The sequence below is a fragment of the Emydura macquarii genome, unplaced genomic scaffold (genome assembly GCF_026122565.2).
Source record: "Emydura macquarii macquarii isolate MOO-44397 ecotype Brisbane River unplaced genomic scaffold, CSIRO-AGI_Emac_v2 contig_67, whole genome shotgun sequence".
Classification (NCBI taxonomy): Eukaryota; Metazoa; Chordata; order Testudines; family Chelidae; genus Emydura; species Emydura macquarii.
The window spans coordinates 2,751,736-2,778,353 of NW_027130204.1; the positions used below are offsets into that span (position 1 = coordinate 2,751,736).

Below are 26,618 nucleotides of genomic sequence, written 5' to 3' on the forward strand. Positions count from 1 at the left end.
TTCCTGGAACCCCCTTTCAGGTAGTTAAAGGCTGCTATCAAATCTCCCCTCATTCTTCTCTTCTGCAGACTAAACAAGCCTAGTTCCCTCAGCCTCTCCTCAAAACTGGACACAATACTCCAAATGCGGCCTCACCAATGCCGAATAGAGGGGAATAATCACTTCCCGTGATCTGCTGGAAATGCTCCTACTAATGCAGCCCAATATGCTATTAGCCTTCTTGGCAACCAGGGCATACTGCTGACTCATATCCAGCTTCTTATCCACTGTTACCCCCAGGTCCTTTTCTGCAGAACTGCTGCCTAGTTCGTCGGTCCCCAGTTTGTAGCTGTGCATGGGATTCTTCCGTCCTAAGTGCAGGACTCATCAGATTTCTTTTGGCCCAATCCTCCAGTTTGTTTAGGTCCTTCTGTATCCTTCCCTATCTTCCCCCCCCAGCTTAGTGTCATCTGCAAACTTGCTGAGGGTGCAATCTACCCCATCCTCCAGATCATTGATGAAGATGTTGAACAAAACCGGCCCCAGGACCGACCCCTGGGGCACTCCGCTTGAGATCAGCTGCCAGCTAGACATGGAGCCATTGATCACTACTCATTGAGCCCTATGCTTTAGCCAGTTCTCTATCCATTTTATAGTCCATTCATCCAACCCATACTTCCTTAACTTGCTGATAAGAATACTGTGAGAGACCATATCAAAAGCTTTGCTAAAGTCAAGGTATATCACGTCCACCGCTTTCCCCATATCCACAGAGCCAGTCACCTCTTTGTAGAAAGGAATCAGGTTGGTCAGGCATGACTTTCCCTTGGTGAATCTGTGTTGACTGTTCCTGATCACCTTCCTCTCTTCCAAGTGCCTTAAAATGGATTCCTTGAGGACCTGCTCCATGATATTTACAGGGATTGAGGTGAGGCTGACCGGTCTGTAGTTCCCCTGATCCTCTTTCTTCCCTTTTTTGAAGATGGGCACTATATTTGCTTTTTTCCAGCCATCAGGGACCTCCCCCAACTGCCATGAGCTTTCAAAGATAATAGCCAATGGCTCTGAAATCACATCAGGCAACTCCCTCAGCACCCTCGGGTGCATTGCATCCGGCCCCATGGACTTGTGTATGTCCAATTTTTCTAAATAGTCTTGGATCTGTTCCTTCAGCACTGCGGCATGTTCACCTCCTTCCCATTCTGTGCCGCCCAGTGCAGCAGTCTGGGAGCTGATCTTGTCTGTGAAGACAGAGGCAAAAAAGGCATTGAGTACCTCAGCTTTCTCCACATCCTCTGTCACTAGGTTGCCTCCCACATTCTGTAAGGGGCCCACATTTTCCCTAATCTTCCTCTTGTTGGCAACATACCTGTAGAAACCCTTCTTGTTCCCCTTCACGTCCCTTGCTAGCTGCAACTCCAATTGTGCTTTGGCCTTCCTGATTTCATTCCTGCACGTTCGAGCAGTATTTTTATAATCCTCCCTAGTCATCTGACCAAGCTTCCACTTCTTGTAAGCTTCTTTTTTGTGTTTAAGTTCACCAAAGACTTCTTTGTTAAGCCAAGATGGACGCCTACCATATTTGCTGTTCTTTCTGCACATCGGGATGGTTTGTTCCTGTGCCCTCAATAAGGTTCTCAATAAGAATTCTCCCTTGCTGTCCCCCAGACTGGAAAAAGCACTTGTGACTAGTGAATGTTGCAGGCAATGAGACTTCCACAGCGCTGATGGGACAAAATCCTCAGCCCCTGGACAGTGGCAAGAAAGAGTCACGCTGGTTGATGGTCTCTGCAAAGTCGGGCCTAAGGGTGGCCGTGCTCAGACAGGGACGAGACGGAGGGATATGCAGGATGGCCCCACCCACAATAAATCAGTGCCAGGAGAGACAGTGGGTCTCCTCCTAGCTGCAGTGAGCCAGTGCTCGGAGACATTTTGGTGTGTGCACCTGTGGTTTTGGGCTCTTACCAGTGATAAAGTGTGACAAGAGAGGCCTGTGGAAGGTGTCCGGAATAGCTCTGGCCTTATTTCACCACACCAGAGCCCATCTGCAGGCCACAGGCTCTGGGACAAATTTGACACACTTTGAATTAGCAAAGTGACACAGACAGTCTCCCCACTGGGTGTGTGGATCAGCTGTCCAGAGGCCAGCATGAGACGGTTTTGGGATAACATAACCAGCTGGCCTTACTCTGCAATGGGGTTTGCCAAACGCTGCTTCCTGCTACATCTCTGCTCCTTGAGCTGTATTTATGTTCTCATGCAGCACAACATTCATGTTCTTTCAGACGGGAGAGTCAGTGTGCTGCTGATTCTGGTGAGTGCATGCGTCGGAGTGAGAGATGGGGGCTAGCAGCCAGGACTCCTGGCTTCGGTTCCTAGCCCTGACTCTCACAACAATGAATGATGCTGAGTGACTGCCAAAAAAGCAGCAGGGGGAAGTTAGGGAGTGAGAGGTCTCTTTATTTTAGGGATTCAGGGATGCTGATAGCAAGAGGAAAGAGTTGGTCTGGGAGGCCATAAATGGGAGGAGATGAGGCCAGCACAGCAGTGGGGTGTCAATGCGACATCTCTCTGTCGAGATGTGGCCAACACTGTTATGTTTGGATATGTGGAAGTTACTTGCACTCAGAGAGAACCCAACAGACAGGGACAAACACCATGACAACGTTTGAGAGTCCCAGACTAGCCCATTTTCAACAGAACCAAATTCCAAGACTGCCCTCCCCACTTAGCAGGTGACATTTCCATTCAGAGATCTCTCATGCATGATTTGCACCCATGGTTCTATGGGAGGGGATTTGAAATACGTTCCAGGCAAGCAACTGTGGCAGTGGGAATGACCTTGTGAGTTAGCCAGCTGGCACCAGTGTCTCATGCAGCGCCGCAGGCACTGGGCCCGTCAGAGTGCCAGAGTTCTGGGACCAGGAGTAAAGCAGGCTGCTAAGCCCGTGGTGCTACTGCTCTAGTCTAAAGACAATCCAGAACAGTGATACTTGGTGCTACAGCTTCTTCCCTTCTCTGTAGGCCTAGCTACACTGTTACAGACCTGGCCCGTGGCTCTCCAGGTTTAACCCCTTCCTTGTCAGTGAAAGAGGTATAATTTCCAAAAGCACCTAAGACCCAGATTTGTAAAGATAGTTAAGCTTTGCTGCGCTCAGCATTGCAATGCCTAACTGATTTAGGAGCCTGAGACTCATTTTCAAAAGGGATTTAGGCACTTGGGAGCCTAAATCCCATTGACAGTTGATTGGATTTAGGCTTCTATGTGCCTAAATCCCTTTAAAAGCTTTAGGTGCCTGTCATTTACATTTTTTTTACTTATTAATTAAAGTTTTCAATCAAGCCAAGCACCAATTTCTCTGTTGTAATCCTTACATTTAAGAGACCCACCTGCTCCAAGTGTTTGCAGTAGAAGCCCATGCAGCCCCCGCCTCCCGTCCAAGATTGACAATGAGAGTCTCCCTCTCTGCCAAAAGAGCTTTTCTTTTTCAAGCATTTATTAGTCTGAAAGATGAAACTTAGCTTGGGAAAAGGCGGCTAAGTGCCAAACTCCAAATCCTTACTCAGTGTGTGCATGGTTCTTACAGTGCAACTCCACTTACAGTGGTGTATAGCATACAGATACATTCACACTCAGCGTGCACAGCTATAAATGGCAGTGCAGACAGTGAGGCCTGGCTTAGGCGAGTAGAGTAGACTGCCCTAAAGGTCTGAGCCCTCCCGCCCCCTGGGGATGTTCCCTCCATGGCTCTCTACACGCCCACCCCATGCATCCCACATCAGTGTGGTGTCCCTGCTGCCAGAGGCTTACCCTGCAGCATGTAGCTACACATGCAGTGTGTGTATTCTGAGTGCTGCCGGAAGTGCAGACACAGCCCAGTGGGAGTTCTGACACATCAGGCTCTGGGTAATAGGAATGGCAGGATTCAGCCCCAATGAGAACCCAAGAGCCAGATCATGAAGTCCTTACTCAGCCTTTTGCAAGTGAAAGCCCCACTGAGTTTTTGCCTGGCTGGAGCTGTCAGACCTGGGCCCGGGAGAGTGTCATCAGAAATCAGAGTGCAGGGCTCAGTTACACCTCTCCCCAGCCTAGCCGGGATGGACAAAGAAGTAGGAAGTGCCTTGTCTTAGCTGTAGGGTCTGGAGACAATATGCCTTTGAGAAGCACAACAACCCCCCAGGTCTGGGGGAGGGGAAGACGGGGTGCCACTTGCTATTCCTGTGCAGCAGATGTAGCCAACCCACTTTCCAGCACAGCCAAACCAGGAAGCAGAGAAATGACCCATGACCTGCCCTGGCTCCACCCAGGGATGCCCATCAGGCCAACTAGTGCTGGGCGCTCACTGCCAAACACCGCTTCTCTCTGGGGCCTCTGTGCACAGCAGCAGGACCAAAGCAGCCAAAGCCCAGGGTTCCACTGTACCCGCATCCAATTCCCTGGCCTATGGCACTGCCGCAGAGCTGAATCAGCCGAGAACTGTCCTTCTGGACCAGCAGAGCCTCTCCCCAAGTGTCTGGGTTGTTTCTCAGGCTTTGCCATTGTGTGGCCACATACATCTGTGCAGAGTGGGTGTAACACACTACGGCTCCAACTCTTGACTCTGGGGCCTGACATAAGTTCAAGCAGTTTCAAGGCTGCTCTAATGTGCCTGGCTGCCCGTGGGGGCCATTCCAGCCACCAGTAATAGCTGGAGCACTGTGCTGCTTGGACGATGTCCCGTTTCGTGGCAATGCCACTATGCTGGCTGGGCAGGGCATGCAGACTTCCAACTGGCTGTTTGCCACCCAGGTCCCTGGCTGGCTGGTGGCTCTGCAGTTGCCTTGTGCCATTGGAGCATTGTGACTTGATGGCAGTTTAAACCTACTTTGCACAGATGTTGGGCCCAGATCCACAAAGGCGTTTAGCTTCCATGGCCTTCAGTGGAAGTTTAGGAGGCTAAACCCTTGGATGGAGCTGGCCCTTTATGACTAGAGCAGGTGACAGGCTGGAGAATTGGTTCGGGCCCCGCAGGTGTAGCTTATGTCAGTGATGAATTGGTCATCGGAGCTGCAACCGCAGAGTGGTTTTGAGTTTGGTCTGCATCATCCGGATAGCAGAGGCCCCTAAGGCCTGCCCTGCTGAGGTCCTGCTCCCTCCCCTAGGCTGAAAGCCATGGCCTGGCATCTTAAGAACCTACCCTCCCACCCCTCACTGAAACTCACCGAGTCACTCCTCCTTCTCTCCACAGGGCGGCTGGCGGGGACCGGCCTGGCACACAGCTCCCGCGCTCGCTTTCCCCCGGGGGGCTGCAAGTGCTCTCCCCACCCTCCACCGTCAGCCCAGAGCTGGCCGGTCCCCTGGCCACCACCCCGCCTGAGCCGCAGCGAAGGCGGCAGCAGCAGCTGGGGAGCCTGACCTCGCCCCCAGACAGCGAGGCATACTATGGCGAGACAGACAGCGATGCCGACAACACTGCCCAGGAGAAGCACCGGCGGGCCCGCAAGAAGAGCCCTCGCTCTCCACCTGGGGGTGCCAACAAGGCAGGCGAGCCCCAGGATGAGGTGTCCCTGTCTGAGCTGAGCGGCTATGACAGCACCCCAGAGGCTGCAGCGCAGGCTGGAGAGGGAGGAGGGACCGTGACCAGCATGGCCGAGAGAAAGAGTGTGACCCAGCCCAGCAGCTGCACAGACACCCCATTCTCAGAGAGTGAGGGGCTGCTGCAGCCACCCCTGGCAGAGGGCAGGGAGCTCTCCCCAGAGGCCATGCTCCTGCCCCATGCCACCAGGACCATCCGAGCTGAGCGCCACCTCATCCCCATGGTGGGTCCAGTCGAGCACCCTGTTGATGAAGATTTAACCACCACGTATGCAGAGAAAGCCAGAAAAGCCAGTAAGTGCCCCCAGACCACCTCCCGCAGCCCGGCCTGTGCCCAGCCCCTTTCCCAGGCCGGCTTTCCCACTCAGCGTTTCATCTAGCACCTCTCGTGGAATGAGGCAAACCAGGCCAGCCCTGCAAGGACCCGAGCCTGTGGCTTAGGTCACTCGGTGTAGCCCCTGGTAGACATTCAGGGAAGATGTTGGGAGGCTAGAATTCAAGCATAAAAAGAGGGAGGACGCCCCCAAGCCCCACCCTGATTTCTGCTGAAAACAGGAGGGAGATTGTTTGTACTGAAACTGTCCGGGTTAAGTGGATGCTGGTAACGCCCTGCACTCCATGGAAGTGACTCGGGTGTGAGTCCTCAGCCTGGTCTCTCACTGCCTAGGCTGGGGGACAAAGCAGCTCCATTCACTCAATAGCTACCTCTGTGTTCAAGCGAAGGAGCAATATGGATGGGCTCCAAAGGGGTTGCACCCAGCCTCCATGGTCAAGGAGAATTGCTGGGACAGAGACTTTGAGGACTTTGAGAAGAAGGGAGACGGTCTCCACTGAGGACCATCCCAAAATATTGTTATCAGTGGCTTATATCTCCTTGGGACTGGTCCTCCTACCCTGTCAAGATCAAGGGGTCCTGTCCATTTTCCTCTCCCTGCGAAGGGTGATTTCTCTGCAGCCTTGTTTGTGTCGGCAGGAATGTGCGTGTGTCTGGATGTGGCTCTAGTTGGCTAGCTCCAGCAGGGGAGACTGCTTTCAATGCAATGGCAGCATGGGCAAGTCAGTGAGGAGAAATGAGAGGGGGAAAATATGTCAGTGCCCCTCACTTGAGACATTTAAACTGGGACAAAGCACCAGAGAATACATGATAGGGAACAATCCTACACTGGCTTCTGAGTGATGGACTAGATCAGTATGTCTGCTAAGCCTGACTGACTCAGATTTGAGCCCAAGCTCCTCTTCCGTGCACACATAAATCAGTATGATTCAGGTCACCAAGCTCTCAGGACCTGGGATCTAGGACCCTGCTGGGGGCTGGGTCAGAGACTGAGTCCTCCTGTGACTTGGATCTAAACACTGTCATTTTGCAGTGTGGACCCTACTCAAGCCACAGGCCCTATTCAGGAGGTCAGTGTAATGCAGTATGGACATGTTAGCATGGCTGTGAGACAGAGGTACAGCAACTGAAAACCCAGGTTTACAATGCAATGTGGACACTCAAGAACAGGCTTGGATGTCCACAAGCCGGAGTCCCACAGACCCGGGTTACAATGCAGTGTAGACATACCCAAAGTGACCTAACAGGACCTTTGTATCTCTTATTTCTGTGGTTTTATGATTCTGTATCTTTCCATTCATCCTTGACCCGCTTCGCAGATTAAACCTAGCAGTTGCTAGGGTTCATGGAGATCAGGGCTAGAAGAGATCTCAGAAGTAACCAAATCTAATCCTCTTGGTCTGACTTCTCCATCCTCTTTTATTGTTTTTGAACATTTACGCAGGATATACCTCTGTGATCTCCCTGATCACTGCTCCACTAACTGCTTTTACCATTAGGATATTTTTCCTTATAGCTAATCTAAACCCGCCCATGTTGATTATTAGTTTAAGGCCACTACTTCTTGTATTACATTCTTGGCCAGCTTTCCCCACCCGTTCCCCTCATCATTCTATCGATTCCTCTCAAGAACTTGTAGCAAGGTGTTATGGGGAAGAAGAAATTTGGGTCCCACCTCCCTTGGTCTTGGACATCTTACCTGCCTCCCGCTACCCATGCATTATTTTAACACCCTCCATGGTGGCAGAGCCAGATCCATCCTTTCTTTAGAGTTGTGATCTGTCCACCTCTATCAATATGTCATACAATAGCATCTGCCATCCAAGGATGGCAAACTGCTGTACAATCAATTAATTCACATCCACAGCCTCACTGTGAGGTATGTCATTCATATTATTCCCATATTACAGATGGGGAAATTGATGCACAAAGAGGTTAAAAGACTTGCCCAGGGTCACACAGCAAATTGGGAATAAAATCCAGGAATCCTGACTTCCAGTCCCTTGCTCTAACCACTAGACTTGCTCCTGCTATTAGCAAATATCTCCAGTGGTTGGAGATAGGGCACTAGATGGGTCGGGCTTGGAGTTACTACAGAGAATTCTTTCCCAGGTGCCTGGCTGCTGGTCTTGCCCACATGCTCAGGGTCTAACTGATCGCTATATTTGGGGTCAGAAAGGAATTTTCCCCATAGGTCAAGTTGGCAGAGACCCTGGGGTTTTTGTCTTCCTCTGCAGCGTGGGGTACGTCACTTGCTAGTTTGAACTAGAGTCAATGGTGGATACTCTGTATCTTGTAGTCTTTAAATCATAATTTGAGGACTTCAGAGGTTCAGGGTCTATTACAGGAGTGGGTGGGTGCAATTCTGTGGCCTATGGTGTGCAGGAGGTCAGACTAGATGATCACCATGGTCCCTTCTGGTCTCGAAGTCTGTGAGTTGGTGTTGTGAGGCTATTACAACAGCTGCTGGTTTCCTCCATCTCTAGGAGTGATACCCCCGTGTCTCCTTACCTAAGGGAGCTTCTGGAGGCTGCTTCCTCAGCTAGGCTCCTTCCTCCTGCTGCTCTGCCCCGTGTCACAAGGTAGACTCAATCTAGCAGATGCTATCTCAAATCAGAGCCAGCTTGGCAGCACTGATGACGCAAAGCCAGGCCTTGGCTGGTTCTGTTTGTTCCACAGCCTGTTTAGAATTCACCCCCACTGAGGACAGCAGCGAAAAGAGCATTTTCCACCCCCCTAGGATGAAGCTATTTTTTCCCCTTTGAATAATGTACAAGTATGAGGTGAATGCCGAGAAAGGCACGGCCAGCTGCTCTCTGCTACCTGATAGTCCTAGCACTGGGTGAGCAATCACTTTACAGCAGGGCTTATTTTCACCAACAGAGTCAGCACAGAAGGCTCCCAGGAAAGCCACATATTTAAAGCAAAGCATTTCTGATGGCAGAATAATCTCCCATGGGCAGAGGTGACGTAAGGATGTGGCTAGCTGGACAGAGGGTTCCTAACACCACTGTCGACTGAGCTAGTCCTTTCCTTTCCTGATATGCTTCCTGACCTTTTCCTGGGCTGCAACTTTATGCTGCAAGGTGGAGACAAACTTTCTGCCCTGGTCAGGCCAGAGCACAATGGTCTGGTCACTGAAAACCCAAGGAACAACAGCAAGGAACACTGGGGAGGCAGTGATAGGAGCAAAGGCGTTCCCAGACTATGGCGAGGAGGGCTAGGGAAACTCCTGCACGGAAAACACACACATTCTGCAATTCCTGGCTTCGATGGCTTCTGCAAGCCCAGCTGGAGGGGCACTATGGTAATGCAAGGGGAATGCGGTGCCCATGCTGGTAGGGGGCTCAGGCCAGCCAGGGCAGCCCCAATGGGATGTGGCCTGGGTTCAGCGCTAGTGAAGCCTACTCACACTTTAAAGCTGCCCTCCCATGGAGAAGCCCTTTAGTTCCTCCTGAGCAACCACCACCTGCCCTTTGCTGGTGACGAATCAGCCCTGAAGCCCAGCACGGCCCACAGGGATGGTACAGGGCATGCAGTCTGGAGCCTCCGGAACCAGAGGGGTGAATCAAGATCCCAGTTCAAAACCAGCTGGTTTTCAAAAGTGGACTTGATGCCGCATGGGGGAACGGATGACTCATAGGGTCCATCCAGCCCAGGAATGGCAGAATGGCTGGATTTATAGGCTAGGAGGCCATTACAGACCGTTTAGATTGTCCAATCAAATCCCTGCTTTGCAGAATCTCTTGTTCCCACTAACACCATATCTAACCAGCCCTTGAATCCTGGTAGTGATGGAGCCTCCACAATCTCCCAGGGAGTCTGCTCCACCGCTTAGCTGCTCTTATGGGGAAGAACTCCAAATACCTCACCATAGTGCTTCCATCATCAACCTCTGGCCATGGCTCCCTGCCATGCCCCCTTCAGATTGTGAATAACCAACTCATCTTTTCATTGAGACTGCAGCCCTGAAGGTCCTTCTGATTCTTCTCTTTTCTAGTTAACTCCTCCAGCTCTCATCTCTCCTTTGAAGCTGTAGCATTTTTGTTGCCCTTCTTTGTATTCTTCCTAATTTTTCTATCTCATTCTTAGACTGCAGAGATACCCAATGACACATTGAATTCCAGGTACTATGGCAACAGGGCTCTGTAGAGTGACCCCATTACCTCTCTAGATGAACAGTGAAAGCCCTATCCAAGCACCAGGGACTAGAAGAGCCCTTATCCACATGAATAGCACTGGCACTTTCTGTAAGAGTGTTGCACTGGAAAAATCTCACACTAAGGTTGCTATCTATCTGTCCTGGGTCTTTCGCAAACTCAGATTTGTAGCTGAGAGGTTTATTTCCTTTCCCTAGAGCGAAGACCTTTACATTCTTGGCCACTCCACTCATTTCATTGCATGTAGACCATTGCTCTGATCTCTCTAGGTCATTTTACAGGTCAATTCACCACCCCCACCCCATATGTTTACTACCCCTCCAGTTTTGGTGGTGTCAGCAAATTTGATCACTGTTGAATTCAAACCTTCATTTAGACCAGTGGGGGCACTATTAAATAATAATAAAGGATCCAATGCTCATATATGTGATGCCCCACTTGGAGGTCTTTAATGAGTAATCTTTGCTTTCTGCTTGTCATCCAATTTCTAATCCAGACTCTCGTAATTTCGATCTGATTGGTATTTATCCAATGTATACATTCATTGAGACTGATTCACCGTTGCCTTGCACCTTGTGCTGGTTTTCACACCCACGCAAAGTGGATGTAAAATGCACAACCATTTTCAGAGATGGTATTGTTCTACACTCACATGGCACAGGTGTAAACCATGGCAAAAGGAGAAAATGGAATTTCACCCACTAACACCAGCAGAGGACTTGACCCCCTAAGTGCAGGGCAGTGGAGACTCAGGCCTGGTATGTGGTGAGAAGCACAGTCAATAGGAAGAGTGAGGTTGGGCAATGGAAGTGTTGCAGTGGCAGCAGAGTCGAGCGATCAAGGGGCGAAGCAATGGAGGTCCAGAGAGAGCAGAGAACGGGAGCAGGCACTGTCAGATCATGATACTAGCAGTCCATGGCTCCCAGGTTCCCTGGCTCTCCAGAGCTGCATGGTAGGTGGAACTGGATGCAATTTTTCAACTGAAAATATTTTTATAAAACTTGGAGATTCAGTGACACCAAAATGTTTCAAATGTGTGTCAATTTCACCAAATTGTTCATTTTATGGAAAAAAAACTCTGGAAAAAAAATCAAAACATTGACATTTTCTAAACAAATGTTTCAAATTTTTTTATTGAAAATGACTTTTTGTTTTGAAATTTCCTTTAATTTTTTTTAAATTAAGTTAAAATGTTAAAAATGCTGAAAATGGAAAAAGAATTCAACTTTCTGATGCACTAAACATTTTGAAAAATGTTGTTTCCTATTTAAGATTAAATTAATTTTTTTTCTATTTTTTTGGAATTGCTACTGTGAGCAAACTGAAAAATCTGTTATTCACCCAGCTCTAAGGGTAGATCCATATGATGTCCTAAGGCCATAGGAAATCTCTGCACCATTCTGTTCTGTTCTGAAATCCATTTTCCACCAGGTTTGTTTCCTCTCAGTCACCTCATTAGTGCGGTTTCTTTTATTTTCAGCAACAGTATAGATGGACTCAGATGTGGAACCGGCTCAGACACCCTCCCCCTTCCCCGGCTCACAGAAGTGCCAACCCCAGACAGATAAACCAGTTCAGGGCTCTGGTCCCAGCCTGTTATCTTGTGGTAGGAATTTGAGTCAGTGCAGAAGGGCTTCAACATATCTCAGTTTAAACTTATCTGCTGAACTATTTGTAGTCCCTGAAACTTGTCTTCCTATATATGGGGGAGAGGAGGGAAGAGAAAAAGGGGAGTGGGAAATTTCCTCCTCTGCTTGACATGGGCTCAGCTGCCTAAGTGGATTCACCAGAATTACAGCATGATCCTGTTCTGGAAAAGGAAACCCTTTTATTTTAAGCCATTGTTCTGATGTGCAGGGCTTCACCATTCAATGTAATGGGATGTGTATAAACAAATACCTTATTCTGCAGAGGTTGTGTAAAATCCCCTCACCTCATGGCAGTGAGGGTAAGCGTAATAAAGGAGCTATCTGCCTGTTACAAGGATTGTAGGGAGCAGGGGCATGAAGAATACTTCCCATTTGACCAGTACTTGGAACTCTGAATCTTTTGCACCATGGTCTGTGTTTCACTACTCAACCCCTCAGCTTTGGCAGCTGTGATTCTTGGATGACCACAGATATATGGTCACTAACAAGACTCAGAGGTGCTGCTACTCACCAGGGGTCTGAAAGACCAAGAGGCACAGTTGGGGGTGGAAGGTGTTAACTAACTGTGCTTCCAATCCCTGTCCCGAGGATCTCACCTGAGGTCTGTTCCCTGCCGTGTGGAGCAATGATGGGCTGTGACCTTCAGCCCATGTTGGGCAGTGTGCAGATGGCCACTACTAAGACAAAGCTAACCACCTGGAGGTGGTGCCTGACCTCACAAGGGCCCATATTCCTAGGGGACTGTTCCTGTTCCCTTTGGCAAGTCACCATCCCTACCTACCACCTGTAAGCAAGCTGTGGATAGGCTTTTGGATAGGAAACCATCACTTAACATTAGCAATCCATTTTCACCTGGTCTTGGCGCTCCATATTTTGGAAGACGGTTATTGAGAAGAGGTCAGTGAAATGATTACCACTATGTGTGCATCTCTCTCAGTCAGAGTCTAGGCTTCAGGTTGGCATGGACAGTGCAGTTATGTCTTCAGCTGATGATCCCTTTCTGATCTGGGCAGTGGTTATGTGTCCAGGCTTATTTTATTAGCTGCTTTGCTGACTTTATGATGGTCTTAGGGAGGTGAAAGCACTGTGAGCCTCTTGAGTTGTTGGGTGGCTGTGTCTGATCACTTCACTGAGGAGGGATGCTCACCCTTAGTCTTAGTGGTTCAGACTCCAGACGTCTTATTGGATCCACCACTGCTCCTGAACTCCCAGCTTGTAATGATGGCCCGAAGTGTCTTTTTCACCATCACTTGGTGTAGGTGTTGCTAGGGTTCTTCATGCCTTTGTCACCTCCAGGCTGTGGTACTATAACACACTCTAATTAGGACCACCCTTAAAGACTACTCAGAAGCTTCCCCCAGTGCAGAATACCGCCACCCACCCCACAGTGACTACTGATGTCAGCTCATCATAGCACAGCTCTGTGCTTTGCAATGGCTTTCCGTTCTCTTCCACGTGCAACTCAAGCTACTGGAGACCCAACTCCTTCAGAACAATTTCTGTTCCTATGCTCCATGGTGGTATTCATGATTGGGCAAGGTTTTCCTGCTGCCTAGTCCCCAGGATTGAAATCCTAGTGCAGCACTCAGCTTTGGTGATTTTCAGGGCATTATTGCCAAGTGAATTGAATTAATTTAGCAAGTCCCTGAGTAGGACATGTTTCAAAGGGGGGATGTGGTTAGCTGGTGGCTGAACGGCAGCCTAGTGGAGATGGGTGTGATTAAATTGACTTGTTGCCAATTACTGGCAGTATTCCATAGTCTATTTTTAACTATGTAATGTGCTCAAGTCTTAAGATGATGGGAACAATAATCATCTTAAAATAAAATACAGACATAAACCTCTGATTCTGTCTTCTTGCAGTGGATGGTTCCTTGGCTCCAGGGCCCAGCTGAAAGCAATCCCACTGCAAAAAGAAAATAGGAATCCCAATCAAGGGCCCATGTTGTTTCATCAGGGCTAAAAAGGTTGTGGAAGGGGAAACCTATAGGGAGATAATAAGGAGGTATAGGAACAAAGTCAAAGAGAGACTAGGGTCCAGACTGAGGTACTGTTGAGCAGAGGACATAAAAGTGAACATACTGAAAGTATGGGGATGATGGGGGAGGAGAGGCTGCAGCTCAACAGGGAAGGAGAGCATATAACAGATGGCAAAGAGAAAATTGACATGCTGACAGCTACTGTGCTTTAGCCTCCATTAAACCCGATAATAGTAATGGGAGAAAAAGAAACACCATCTACTCAGCTGATGTAATCGGCACAGCTCCACGCACGTTGAAGGAATTACACAGATTTACATCAGCTCAGGATCTGGCCCTTAATGTACAAGAAAGGGGAGCATTCACTAGGCAGGATCTGGGAAGAGCAGATTAAAGATAACTGGTTAAGTTGAGTCTATTGAAAAGAGCAAGGCTTGGGCATATTCACCCTAAAGGTTTAACCTGAGGAACTAGAGGAAGATGTGTCAGACATTATTTCTGAGAACTCATGGAGGACATGAGAGGAGACAGCAAACATAGCACCTATATTTAGGAAAGAGGGCACAGAGACTCAGAGAATTCTGAGATGTCTAGTTGGCAGCCGGTAACAAGTGGAGTGCCCCAAGGGTTGGTCCTGGGGCCAGTTTTGTTCAATGTCTTCATTAATGATTTGGAGGATGGGGTGAATTGGACCCTCAGCAAGTTTGTGGATGACCCTAAGCTGAGGTCAGTGGTAGATACGCTGGAGGGCAGGGATAGGATGCAGAGTGACCTAGACAAATTGGAGGATTGGGCCAAAAAATCTGATGAGGCTCAACAAGGATGAGTGCAGAGTCCTGCACTTAGGCTGGAAGAATCCCATGCACAGCTACAGACTGGGGACCAACTGGTTAGGCAGCAGTTCTGCAGAAAAAGACCTGGGGGTTACAGTGAACAAGAAGCTGGATATGAGTCAGCAGTGGGCCCTTATTGCTAAGAAGGCTAATGGCATATTGGGCTGCATTAGTAGGAGCATTGCCAGCAGATCAAGGAAGTGATTGTTCCCCTCTATTCAGGACTGGTGAAGCCACATTTGGAGTATTGTGTCCAGTTTTGGGCTCCCCACTACAGAAAGGATGTGGAAAAATTGAAGAGAGTCCAGCAGAAGGCAACAAAAATGATTAGGGGGCTGGAGCACATGACTTATGAGGAGAGGCTGAGGGAATTGGGCTTGTTTAGTCTGGAGAAGAGAAGAGTGAGGGAGGCTTTGATAGAGGCCTTTAACTACCTGAAAGGGGGTTCCAGGAAGAATGGAGCTAGGTTTTTCTCAGTGGTGGCAGATGACAGAACAAGGAGCGATAGTCTCAAGTTGCAGTGGGGGAGGTCTAGGTTGGCTATCAGGAAAAACTTTTTGATTAGGAGGGTGGTGAAACACTGGAATGGGTTACCTAGGGAGGTGGTGGAATCTCCATGCTTAGAGGTTTTTAAGGCCCGGCTTGGATGATTTATTTGGGGTTGGTCCTGTTTTGAGCAGGGGATTGGACTATATGATCTCCTGAGGTCCCTTCCAACCCTAATCTTCTGTGATTCTATGAATTACAGAGCAGTATGTTTAGCTTCAATGAAGTTACCGAGGCAGTCAGTTTGAAAGCACCAGCTTAAAATAAGGTGATAAATAATAAATAACATAGATTAATCAAAACCAAAGATATCAGACAGCCATCCTTGGTGTGATAAGATAATAGGCTTAGTGGGTGAAGGAAATGCAGTGCACACAGTACATGTTGACTTTAGTAAGATATTTGATATGGTTCCACATGACCTTCCCATATGACAATGACAGAAATGTGGATTAGGTGGAACTGCTGTACGATGCTACACAATTGACTAAGAATAGAATAGAGAGAATAGTTATTAATGGTTCATGATGTCTCTTTGGGAGGAAGATTTGACTGGAGTTCTGCCGGTGTCCATTCTGGGTCCAATAGTACTACTTCTGTGTTGTCTTCCTTATGGTCAACAAACACTAATCTATGTCAATCAAATGCGCACTCCACCTTCATGTTATATGACTGCAGAAGGGAGGATAATTTAGAACAAACAGAACTTTAAGTCAACACTTCCTCTCGTCTCCCAGCGCACGTTGTCCTATGTGGAGCTGTCTATTCTGGAGTGAGAGGTATATTTACAACTCAGATAGACATATCCACGCTAGCTCTTATCAAGCTAGTGAACTAAAATAGCAGTTTAGCCATGGTTGTGCAGGCAGCAGGACAGGTTAGCCATCCTTAGTAAGTACCAAGGGTTTCAGAAGGGATCGTAATTGGGGTGGCTAGCTCCTCATGCTTTTGTATGCATGGATTAGGTGATGGTTGCATGCCAATACCTAGGACTGAGGAAGGACCTTTTTTGTCCCAAGAGTTATGCCATTAATTTAAAGAAAATAATATATTCATTATTTATAAACTTATTGTTTGCAATTCCAATGCTAGTTGCGGGCTGATAAGCTGGCTTTGACTAGGGAAATGCATTGGAGTCCAATGGAACTTATTTAAGATCTTATTTTGAAAGGACTTGAATATAAAGAACATGAAGTTTCCATAACCTCTGATGACTGACTGACTGACTGAGTTATCTGCAACATCAGTTATGGAAAAATGACCTTTTGTAACAGAAATAGCTGGCAAAATAGAATTCCAGGTGACACCATATGAAAAGGCAGCATTCCACAATTATTTAAGCACATAGGAATAATTCCCATTTCTGATCTTCACAGTATACATGCCCTCTTTACAGGAGATTGATTCATAAAGCTTCTTAGGACTTGGGTCTTTTATTAAAAAAAGCTCCCACTAAGCGTGATTTGTTTGTGGCAAACAAATGAGCCTGCAGTATTAGGTATGGGAGTGAGTCAGCTGTTTTTCTGTGTTCACCTGTTTTTGTTCTTGTCTTAAGTGCTGATCCTGCCACGACTTCTGCATGTTCTTAACTTTACTACAGTAAGCTGTGCCACTCATTTCATGGTAGTGAGGATACGCATGTGTATGAGTTTTTGCAGGATCAGTGCCAAATTGCATAAGTTACTCCTTATGGAATATTTCTACAGAATGGAATAGGGACAAAAACTGCATTCTATAGACATTCACTGAAAGGTTTCTATAGAAATTGCCCTCAAAATCTATAGAATGTAGTAGAATTATATCCTTCCTATAGAATTTGTAAACTGCCTGTTTGAATGTGATAGAGAATTATATCCCAGCTATTGATACGCACAGGTTGGTTTAAAAGGTCGCCATGCTCTACTAGATTCTGTAGGACTTTTCCCTAAGACATTTTACTCCTGAATGTATAAATATTAATAATAGAAGATGAAACTCTTTTGTTTTATCACGCTCTGAGAGCCTATGCTTGAGAGAGCGGACCTGTTCCTCAGGGCTATTACCTGACCAGCTCCCATTCACTGCAGTAAGGCAGTGATTATTGGAGTTCAGGGGCAGTGTCAGACCTTCCCTGGTCAGCCTTTGCTCTAAACATACTAACACTGCAGAGGAGTTGCTTGATTCATGGAGTACCATGTTTCCAAATCTCTGGCTGCTGTGAAGGGAGGATCACCCAACAATGCCACTTTTTAAAAGTCAGGTTTTTTAATGGAGAGTGAGTGTATTGCTCATGGACAAGATGAGTAGTTAATACAAACCCAGGCTAGACACAGTGTAGAGAGGTGCTGTGTAAGCTTCCACCACACAGATTTGAAAAGAGACTCCAGCTCTGCCCTGCCAATCACTCCCTGCCCCACCACCACAATCCAGCCCCGGGTGCTCACATCATTCTAACACAATTCTGTCATGCCTCACTCCTCCTGTTTCCAGTGCTGGGCGGCCACACAGCTTTGCCAATACACCCCAGTCTTTGCATCCAGTGCCTGCCTTCTAGTACCATTCCTTGGCCCTTCATAGGGATGTGCCAACACACATTAGCCCTATAGGTAACATCCTCTGCCAGTCCACTTGTAGGTCACCCATACTCAACTCGGCCATGCATGTACAGGCAGTAAGTAACCCTGATACACCTCTGCCAGTGTGGCTCACTGCTGAGACACAGCAGCAATCCCCAAGTCCCTGCCGTGGGCTGGGTCTCCTAGGACATAGAAGTGATACACACAGGAAGAGAATGTCTCCCTCTAACATCTTCTCCTTCTTGTCTTGATGAGAGGACTGCATGGACGCTAAGATTTTGTGATGAAAGGACGACCACCTCCTTTTGTATGCATTTCTCCTGTTCCCCACGCTGGGTCAGGAGAGCATCTGCAACCCCAAAGGTCTGGAAAGAAACCAATACTTTAGCTATGGAAACCTCACCCTGAGGGGCTGGAAACACTGTTCATTGTCTGACGCTTGCACTGCACAAACATTACTGCTAGCCAACGTATTCTCTTATTTTTACACCCAGGCTGCGGAGGCAGGAAAGGGGAGAGGGAGAGTATTCAAGTGACAGGTGACAATGTCCATCACACTGCCCAGTGATGAAGCACAGAGGATAAAAATAGAGCAAGTGACCTCATGGCTTTCGGCAGCGATGCCTAAGAGACAAAAGAGAGGCTTTAAAAGGCTTGTGGAGCTGATAGCAAAGGGCTTGGACGCTTTAGTTTTGGTTCTGCTCCAGCAGGGAGCCACTCTGCCTCTCTGGCTATGGAGAGCTGTGAGTTAAATGGACTTTGTGACATGCCCAAGTCTCCAGGCCTGGATGCTGCGTTCAAGAGCTTGGATCAGCCCTATGCAGGTACAGACTTTCTTCTCTCCTCTGCTCTCCTAGCCCCACGTTAGTGAGTCACCGGAGGAGCGTTTCCCTCTCCCATGTGGTTCAAATTGCTGTTGGCCTTTGCAACTTGGATACTTTGACGATTGTGCTGGGAGGTAGGGGGAAGGAGTTAGACTGCAAGGGAGAAAGTGCTTCCTTCTGGTAAGCTGGGGGATGGGGAGGGAAGCCAGAGTGTCTGTAGAGGGCCAAGGCACAGAGAGTGTAGTTTGAATGGACACAAGAGGGGGTTGGACTCTCTGAATGCAAACCACTGGGGGAACTCTTTTGACTGGGTAAGAAGCTGCATCTGGATATTGTTACTGAGGCAGGCCCGAGTGCTGGGGGAATCGTACCCCAGACCCTGGCTGCCTTTAAGCCTCCCCTAGTAGAGGTTTGCCAGCCCCAGACTCCAGAGCTAAGAGCCTTCATGCTGCTGTGCTGCCACCTGGGCCGGCACAGACCCCAGCATTTGACTCTTTAGCCACGGCTTGCCAGTGCTAGAAATCTGCCCTACTCAGTGCCCACGGGGGAATGTTTCAGGCTGGCGTCACCTCTGGGGCACTGCTCTTCCTCCCAACAGGGATGGAACCAGAACTTGATCCAGGGAGGGTAAGTGAGACTAACCAGGGGGAGGGAAATCTCACTGATCTCCCTGACCCTGCGCCTGAGAAGGACTCCTTTCTGGAGAGAAAACTGAGTTGTGACTGTAGCCCTGCAGAGGCCACCTGAAGGGCAAAGCCAGGGAAGCACTGAGTCGCACTGAAAGGATGTCTTGATTCAATTCTGCTGAACGGGGCCACTCTGTCAGAGTGGAGGGAGAGGTTCCCAGCCCAGTGCATGCCAGTGCAAATGGGGTGCCCTTCTTTTTCCTTTAGCATACTGGCATTTTTGCTCATTGTTTCCAGCCCTCTGGGCACAGGGGAGAGGGCTGGCTCTTGTGTTCTGAGTGAGAAGAAGCTGGCCTTTTCCTTGTTAGATCTCAATGTAGAGATGCCTCTCTGTAGCAATGATGTTTGGTAGGAAATGGCTCTGAACTCCAGACATCCTGTGCTGAGTCTTTCCTTGTATTTATTGAAAGCTTCCTAGCACAATAACCAGAACCTGTTTTAAAAGCCTAAGGTGCAGGGAGTGTCTGATATTCCTGAATGGGGTGAGTTGGACCAGCAGGAAACAGTGATACAGGCTGCAGCTTTGTGACCTTTGCAAAGGGTTGCTTGCAGGTGGGAGTGGAGAGAGGGAAACGATGGCTTCAGGGGTGACACAGAGGACTCAATGGTATCATCATTAGGTAAGCTCTGTGCCCACTGCTGCACTCCTGTCGGGGCAAGCTTGGTCACAGCTATTCTTCCCGGCAATAAAGTGGCAGACGGTGAGATGTGGTAAGGTTGCGCACTTCACGTATTCTCCTGCACGTGCTGGGGAGAACTAGCAGCATTGCCCCACGAGATCCAGTGGGAGTCACCTTAGCAGGGCTGCGTGTTGTGTCTCTGTGCCACAGGAATGCGGGGCTCGATGGACAGGGGAAGGTGCTGTGCAGTTTATTAACGAACGGGTGGCAGCTGACTGAGGACATCATTGTTTTCTCTTCGGTGATGTGTGAAGCAGGGGGCTGAAGTGAAAGGGACACAGGGCAGACAAGAAGGAAGGAAAAGTCATTTCCCTGAGGGGAAAGGATCAGGAGCAGGAAAAAGAAATGAGACATCACCTGGGAATTATATTTTCTTTCAGGTTTCTGTTGGTTTCAGAGTCCGAGTCTTTAGTCGTGCCCATGAACTCTCTTCCCACAAGTCCCTGGGGACTCACCCCTGGGCCTGTGAGAGCCCCCCTGCCCTGCACACTGGCAGGGAACACACCGTCCCAGCCCATGGGCTGTGCTGGTCGGCAGGCTGGCAGAGGCAGTGGAAAGGTCCCGACGTGTGGTGGCTTTTCCAATGGGGAAGGCCATGGGAGAGCCTGTGGGAAAGGATCCTTTCTGGCCTGGCTGACCAGTTCTGAAGTATGGGCAATTGGGATTCCTCCTCATGTGCTGACAGACTCCATCCTGGCTAGGCACAGACATGAGGTTATAGGACAATGGGAGACATTGTTCTCAGGGCCACAGGCTCATTGCTACCCGTATGGCACGTTTCCAGGGGGCGGTGAATGTGCACACCCCGTACCACCACAGCACTCAGCACTTCCAGTTCACAAGCACCTAGGGAGGAGGGAGCGAGACACTTTCCTGCCCTTGCATAGCTGGGCAGGACCTGCTCACAACTGCGGTGGCTGCATTCTGGAGATCAGTGAGACGGTTTGCTCCCGCTCCCCCAGGAAGCAGGGCATGGAGAAAGGGGGGGCCATGTCTCTGCGCCAGCCCTCCCATCAGGGTTGTCCCAGGGTGACCACAAGCTGCTCCAGCCCAATGTGAATTGCAGAGTGTGGGGGGGTCTAGCCTCCGTGTGAAGTGTCCTGATAAGTAACAGAAATAATTCTCTGGGGACAATTATCCACAACACAAAACCCCAGGAAATCAGTCCAAGACCCTTGCTCATCTCTACTGAGAGAAAGCACCAGGTCTGAGCAGAGCACAGGGACTGAGCCACTTTTGACCCCAGCAGCAGGCTGGCTGTCCAGAAGGGACGGCCCCTGGCAGTAGGTGGGGAAGCCTGTCCCATGGTGAGAGCATGGAAAAAGAGAGGGCTGCAATTTTCATTATGTTCAAGAAGTCATTTTTTCCTGAAATTATCGTGAGTGGTGGGGTGGGATGACTCTCCTTGTATGGAGGCTAGAAACAATCAGTTGAGTTGTAAGCCCCGTCTCCTGCAGAGCCCTGAACCTGTCTTCTTTTGTCCCTGGCAGAGCTACATCGCAGCGAGAGCACGCAAGAGAAGAATGTGAAAGAAGCCAAAACCAAATGCCGGACGATTGCATCCCTGCTGACGGATGCGCCTAACCCCCACTCCAAGGGTGTGCTGATGTTCAAGAAGCGCAGGCAGAGGGCTAAGAAGTACACCCTGGTCAGCTTTGGGAGTGTTGACGAAGACCGCTGTTATGAGGAGGAGGATGGTGTCTTTCCAACCAGTGAGTCAGAGTTTGATGAGGAAGGCTTCTCAGATGCCCGAAGCTTAACCAACCACTCGGACTGGGACAACACTTACTTGGACATTGAAAAGCCCAAGCCAGAGTCTGAGCAGCAGCCGGGGCAGACACAGCAGGGTCTGTGTGAAGCCTCCGGCAAAGGAGCACGGTTATTTGAGCAGCAGAGGCAAAGGGCTGGTCAGTATACGGTGGAGAAAGCCCCGGCTCAGAAGCCAGAGAGCCATCAGCCACCGCCAGGAGCCATGCCAAAGCAGAGCATGGTGAACGGAGAAGTACCTGCTCTGCAGGAGGCCAGCATGGCTCCACTAAGTATCCATGTGGAAGCAGTGCAGGTATCCAGCAAGCTGCCATCATCTACCTCTGCTCAGTTCCAGTCTCCACCAGGCAGCATCGGAGGAGGTGCCATGCCATCTCCAGGCATAGAGGGCCTCTTCAACAGATCCGCACAGCCCTTCACTCCTGGGGTTTCTGGGCAGCGCCCCGTGACTTCCTCTGTCATCTTCAGGCCTTCAGCTCCCAAGAAAAGCAGTGGCAGTCTGGGCGGGCTGAGCACACTTGCTCCACCTTTCTCGCCAGGCACTCCAGTGCCACCTCCCACGGCATCAGCGATGCCACACCGCGGTCCAGCGAGCTCCTCAACCTCTCTGTATATTCCAGCGCCAGGCAGGCCAACAGCACCAGGGGCCCTGCAGCCAGCCGCAGGCGGAAGTGCTCCTGAGACTAAGACATCTACAAACCCAGCCATGACCTCCACGGCTTCCATATTTCTATCCACTCCCTCTAAGCCCGCGGGGGATGCAGCAGCTGCAACCCACCAGCCACGAGGGACAGCGTCTTCCTCCTTGTACATCAGCCCAGCCCCACAGAAGCCCAGTGAGGTGAGCAGCTCTCTGCTACCCAGCCAGCCGTATACTGTTGCCTCACCAGCTACTCCACGACCTGCTTCTGAACCCTTCACAGCCAGGGAGCAGAGGATTGCGGTGCCAGCCCCCCGAACTGGCATCTTGCAGGAGGCTCGCCGGCGGGGCAGCAAGAAGCCCATGTTTAGTGCCGTAGAAGAGAAGAAGAAGAATTCGCCCAACCCCGAGCTTCTGTCTCTGGTGCAGAATCTGGATGAGAAACCCAAAGGCGACCACCCAGGGGCAGGCTTCGAGTCTGGGCCGGAGGAGGACTTCCTCAGTCTAGGAGCCGAGGCCTGCAACTTCATGCAGTCCTTGGGCCGCAAGCAGAAGGCCCCTCCCCCAGTGGCTCCCAAGCCTCAGCAGCAGGGTGCCTCTGCTGGGCTACTAAATGGTGCCCACACCATGCCACAGCTGAGGGGCAAAGGGGCAGAGCTTTTCGCCAAGCGACAGAGCCGCATGGACAAGTTTGTGGTGGAAGCAGCCCCGAGGCCAGACACCAAGCCCAGGGCCCCCTCCCCCACCCCTTCTCTGCCATCATCCTGGAAGTATTCTTCCAACATCCGTGCCCCACCCCCAATTGCTTACAACCCCTTGCATTCCCCCTTTTACCCCCTGGCAGCAAGCAAGTCTCAGGCTAGCAAGGCAGAGAGCAAAGTGAAAAAGGCACCCAGCCAGAAATCAGGGATCAAGGCCATTGATTTCATGTGCCACCAACCCTACCAGCTAAAATCAGCCATGTTCTGTTTTGGGGAGTCCCCGAGCGCTGACCCCCAGAGCCCTCCATCCCAGCCCACCCAGCAGACCAGCCTATCTTTCACGCCTGCCAAGCAGGCACCTGTGAAAACAGCCAGGACCTATGAGATCCGGCGGTTCTCCACACCTGCCCCCGAGCCCACTGCAAGCAGCCTGGCACCCACAGTCCTGGCTCCCCGCTCCGCCACCACACTGGATGCGCCAGTGTGGAGGATGGAAGTGACCTCCTCCGCACCCCCCACCCCTGCCCCTTTCCAGGCCGGCCCCAGCCAGGCCCCTAAGCTGTACCAAAGCTCCCCAGAGCTCAGCCATGTGGGCCAAGGGGCTTCCCCACACCCAGCCTCCTCCTCCGGGTTCCAGGTAGCTAGACCCAGGTTCTCCGCAGCCAAAACTGGGATGCAGGCGCATGTGTGGCGGCCAGGCTCTGGGCATCAGTGAGCCAGGAGCTGCCCTGCCCCATACGTGGGCACGACTGGGTGTCTGACCCCAATAGGGCCCATGGGTGTCTTTAAGGTGAGCTCAGTACATGAGGGCGTGTGACGCAAAATGAAGAAAAGGGGGGAGAAGAGACTCCCTGCCCACTCCCACCCCACCCTCTTTGTTTTCAGCCTGGCAGTGTCGCTGTGAGATTTTACCCCTTGTGACTAGAGCAGGAGGACTCAGGAGGAAAGCAGCCTCTGTATAGTCAGAAGCCTGCTTCTGCTATACCCTCTCTGCAGTTCCTCCTGTCTCTGGGGCCAGGGGAATGGGAGGGGGAGATTTCCATGCTAATGGGTAGGTAGCACTTTTCATCCCCATTGGGCTTTAGAAACACGATGCCGTTACTCCTTTCAGTGCCCCGGTGAGGAGGTGCCATCCCATCTCCCCGACAGGGACACCAAGGCACTGTGCGCAGAAGGCCTCGCCCGGGTTTACACGGGACATGAGGGGTGGGGACATTAATAGAAGAGTCTCCCCACCCCAGTGAAGTGAGAAATGAGGCCCTTGCCTGGGTGACAATGTTCCCAGGCCTGCCTCCCAGGGGAGCAGCAGCAGACGTGGGCATCTGCTTTAAGGGGACCAGATGGCAAGTGTGACAAATCGGGGGAGAGGGAGGGGGAGGAATAGGCACCTATATAAGGCAAAGCCCCAAATACTGGGACTGTCCTTATAATTTTGAGATATTTGGTCACCCTAATCTGCTCACACCTAGGGCCCTCTGCCTACGACAGCCACAGCCATGAAGTGCGCGTACACTTCCGGCACCAGGCTGCGTTTGAGAAGCCAGCGGTGGGTGTCCGTCGTCCGTTGTCGTTCCCCCCCCCCCCCCCCCCCCCGGCCCTGGGGTTTCCCTGGAGCCCTTCACCCTGGGAGGCTGCTCCCAGCTGGCTCCAAGCAGCAGCCATCTACTCAGGGGCCATTTGGGGGGCTGAAAGGTTGTTGTGGCAAGTCTGGAGGAATGCAAGAGAGAAGGAGGTTTCCTGGGAAGCCAGAAGAGCAAAGTGAGGCCCAGCTACTGGCTGTTCAGTTCAGGGTGGCAGACGCAGTACGTGGGAGAGACACTTGTGTAGGAGAGTGCAAGGCTGGCTCATCAAGGATCCAGGGCTGACTTTGGTGCAGTCTCTGACAGGAGACGATGAGCAATGTGATATTCCCCTGAGAACTGTTTGCTCAGCTGGGGAGTTGGCCCCTCACGTGGGCTGACCCAGCCCAGCTGGAGGCAATGGGGAGAAGAGGAGCAGTGCATGGGGATTCACAGAAATCCAGTTAGAGCTTCTCTGAAGGGCTGGATAGTGACAGAACGGCCTAAAATTCCCTGGGGACCCGTGGCCATGCACCGGGCCGCACAGCTCTCTCTCCTGCTCGCACTGGGGTGGGCGGTTAGTCATTCCTTTCGGGCCTTGGTTCGTGGCAGGAGGGCCTCAGTCACCTGAGTATGGCCTCTTCCCTATACCAAGGGCATGTGAACAGGGAGCATCCCCCTCCCGCAGGCAGCCATGGGCTTGCTGCGCTCTGGCTTGCATGTTACCTGCAGTCTGTCTTCCTGCTTTTCAATCTGGCCCCCTCCCTCGTTTCAGCTGCTTCTGTAGCCTGACCCTGCAGACAGGAGAAAGTGCGCCCACTGCCGTGCTGGCTCCCCTGCACACTGCTGAAGCTAAGGGGGTGGAAGGGTCATCACCATTGCATTCACAGCCCCCCTCCCCACCACTGACCTCCAAGGAGTGAGAATCTGAGACTAGGGCCAAGTCGGCACTACAGTGCTGTAGCTATGCTGCCGTCACCTCATTGCATAGATGCAGACGTCCGCAACATTTTCCATTGCTGCAGAAGCAATACCTCTTCAAGCGACGGCCACTAGGTTGACAGAAGCATTCTTCCATCAGTCTAGCAGCCTCTATGCCAGAGGTTAGGTCAGCGTAGCTCTGGTGCTCAGGGGTCTGGATTTTTCATACCCCTGAACGCCCCAGTGACATCAACATGTGTTAAGTGTAGACCCAGCCTAAATGCTGCCCAGGCTGGGAGCTGTCACCAAGCCAGCAGACATGCTCCTTCCTTTACATTAGAGATTAGAAGAAACTGATCTCAAGCTTGGGGTCTGCAAAACTGGGTTCAGTTCAGGCACAGAAGTGAGCTCAGAGAAGAGTAGAGAACAACCCTGTCTCCATTGGCCAATCAAACTAGATCTGAAATCAGTTTGGCTGGAACAGCACTTAAGCCAAACCCAAACTCACTTCCTACAAATGGTCTCATGCCCAGTGTGGACAGGACTTATGACGTACTCCCCTCTTCAATGAGCTACATGAGCTCCTGCTTGGCATGTGGAGCTGGAGCTTTCCTTTATGTCATCCCTGATGATCTGCTAGGAAAGAGAGTGTTGAGGAGCCTTCCTGACAACAGGGGGCAGCTCTGTCCTTGGCATAGACTGAATTGAAACAAAGGAAAATAAATGTATCCTCATGCCAGCTCCATTCAGATTCTCCCCAGTCCAACTGGCCACAGTTCCACAGGCCCGGAGTCTATAGCACACATTCCAAGGGGGGTTTTAAGGCAGAAGCAACAGTACTGAAGGGAGGAGCAGCCAGGTTTCACTCCCCAGACCCACAGCCACCAGAAAGGGCTGAGGGGAATTGCCCAAAGGGCCCTTTGTTAATGAGCCAAGGTGCAGCCCAGGTGATTTGCACCAGGGTCTGAGCCTCCAGGATTAGCCTGGGCTGGGTGTGAGCAGCCACACTGCAAGGCCCTGCCTGAGTTACAGTGTCCTCACTGGTCCTGCATGCCACTGTGTGTGTCGCGAGGACTTCCAGGGCCATAGCTTGCTGTGCTGCTGTAATCAGAGCTGTTCTGTGATTCTACCCCGGAGAACCATGGAGCACTTATCTGTCCTTCTGTGCACATTGGAGGAACTGTAAAAAGGCAGTGGAGGACCATCAGCACTCAGATGATTTAGCCTGTG

The 26,618-nt window shown here is 50.6% G+C and overlaps 1 protein-coding gene across 2 annotated transcripts in view; it reads left to right on the forward strand.

Annotated features, from left to right (window-relative positions):
• SYNPO2L (synaptopodin 2 like) overlaps positions 1-23,853 on the forward strand; it is a 42,443-nt gene extending 18,590 nt beyond the window's left edge. For both annotated transcript variants that reach the window (XM_067537836.1, XM_067537841.1), the window contains exons 3-4: positions 5,208-5,848; positions 21,291-23,853. In XM_067537836.1, coding sequence (XP_067393937.1) covers positions 5,208-5,848; positions 21,291-23,623 — 2,974 coding nt within the window. In that variant the 3' untranslated portion in view covers positions 23,624-23,853. The remainder of the gene's footprint in view (positions 1-5,207; positions 5,849-21,290) is intronic.
• The last annotated feature ends 2,765 nt before the right edge of the window (positions 23,854-26,618 follow it).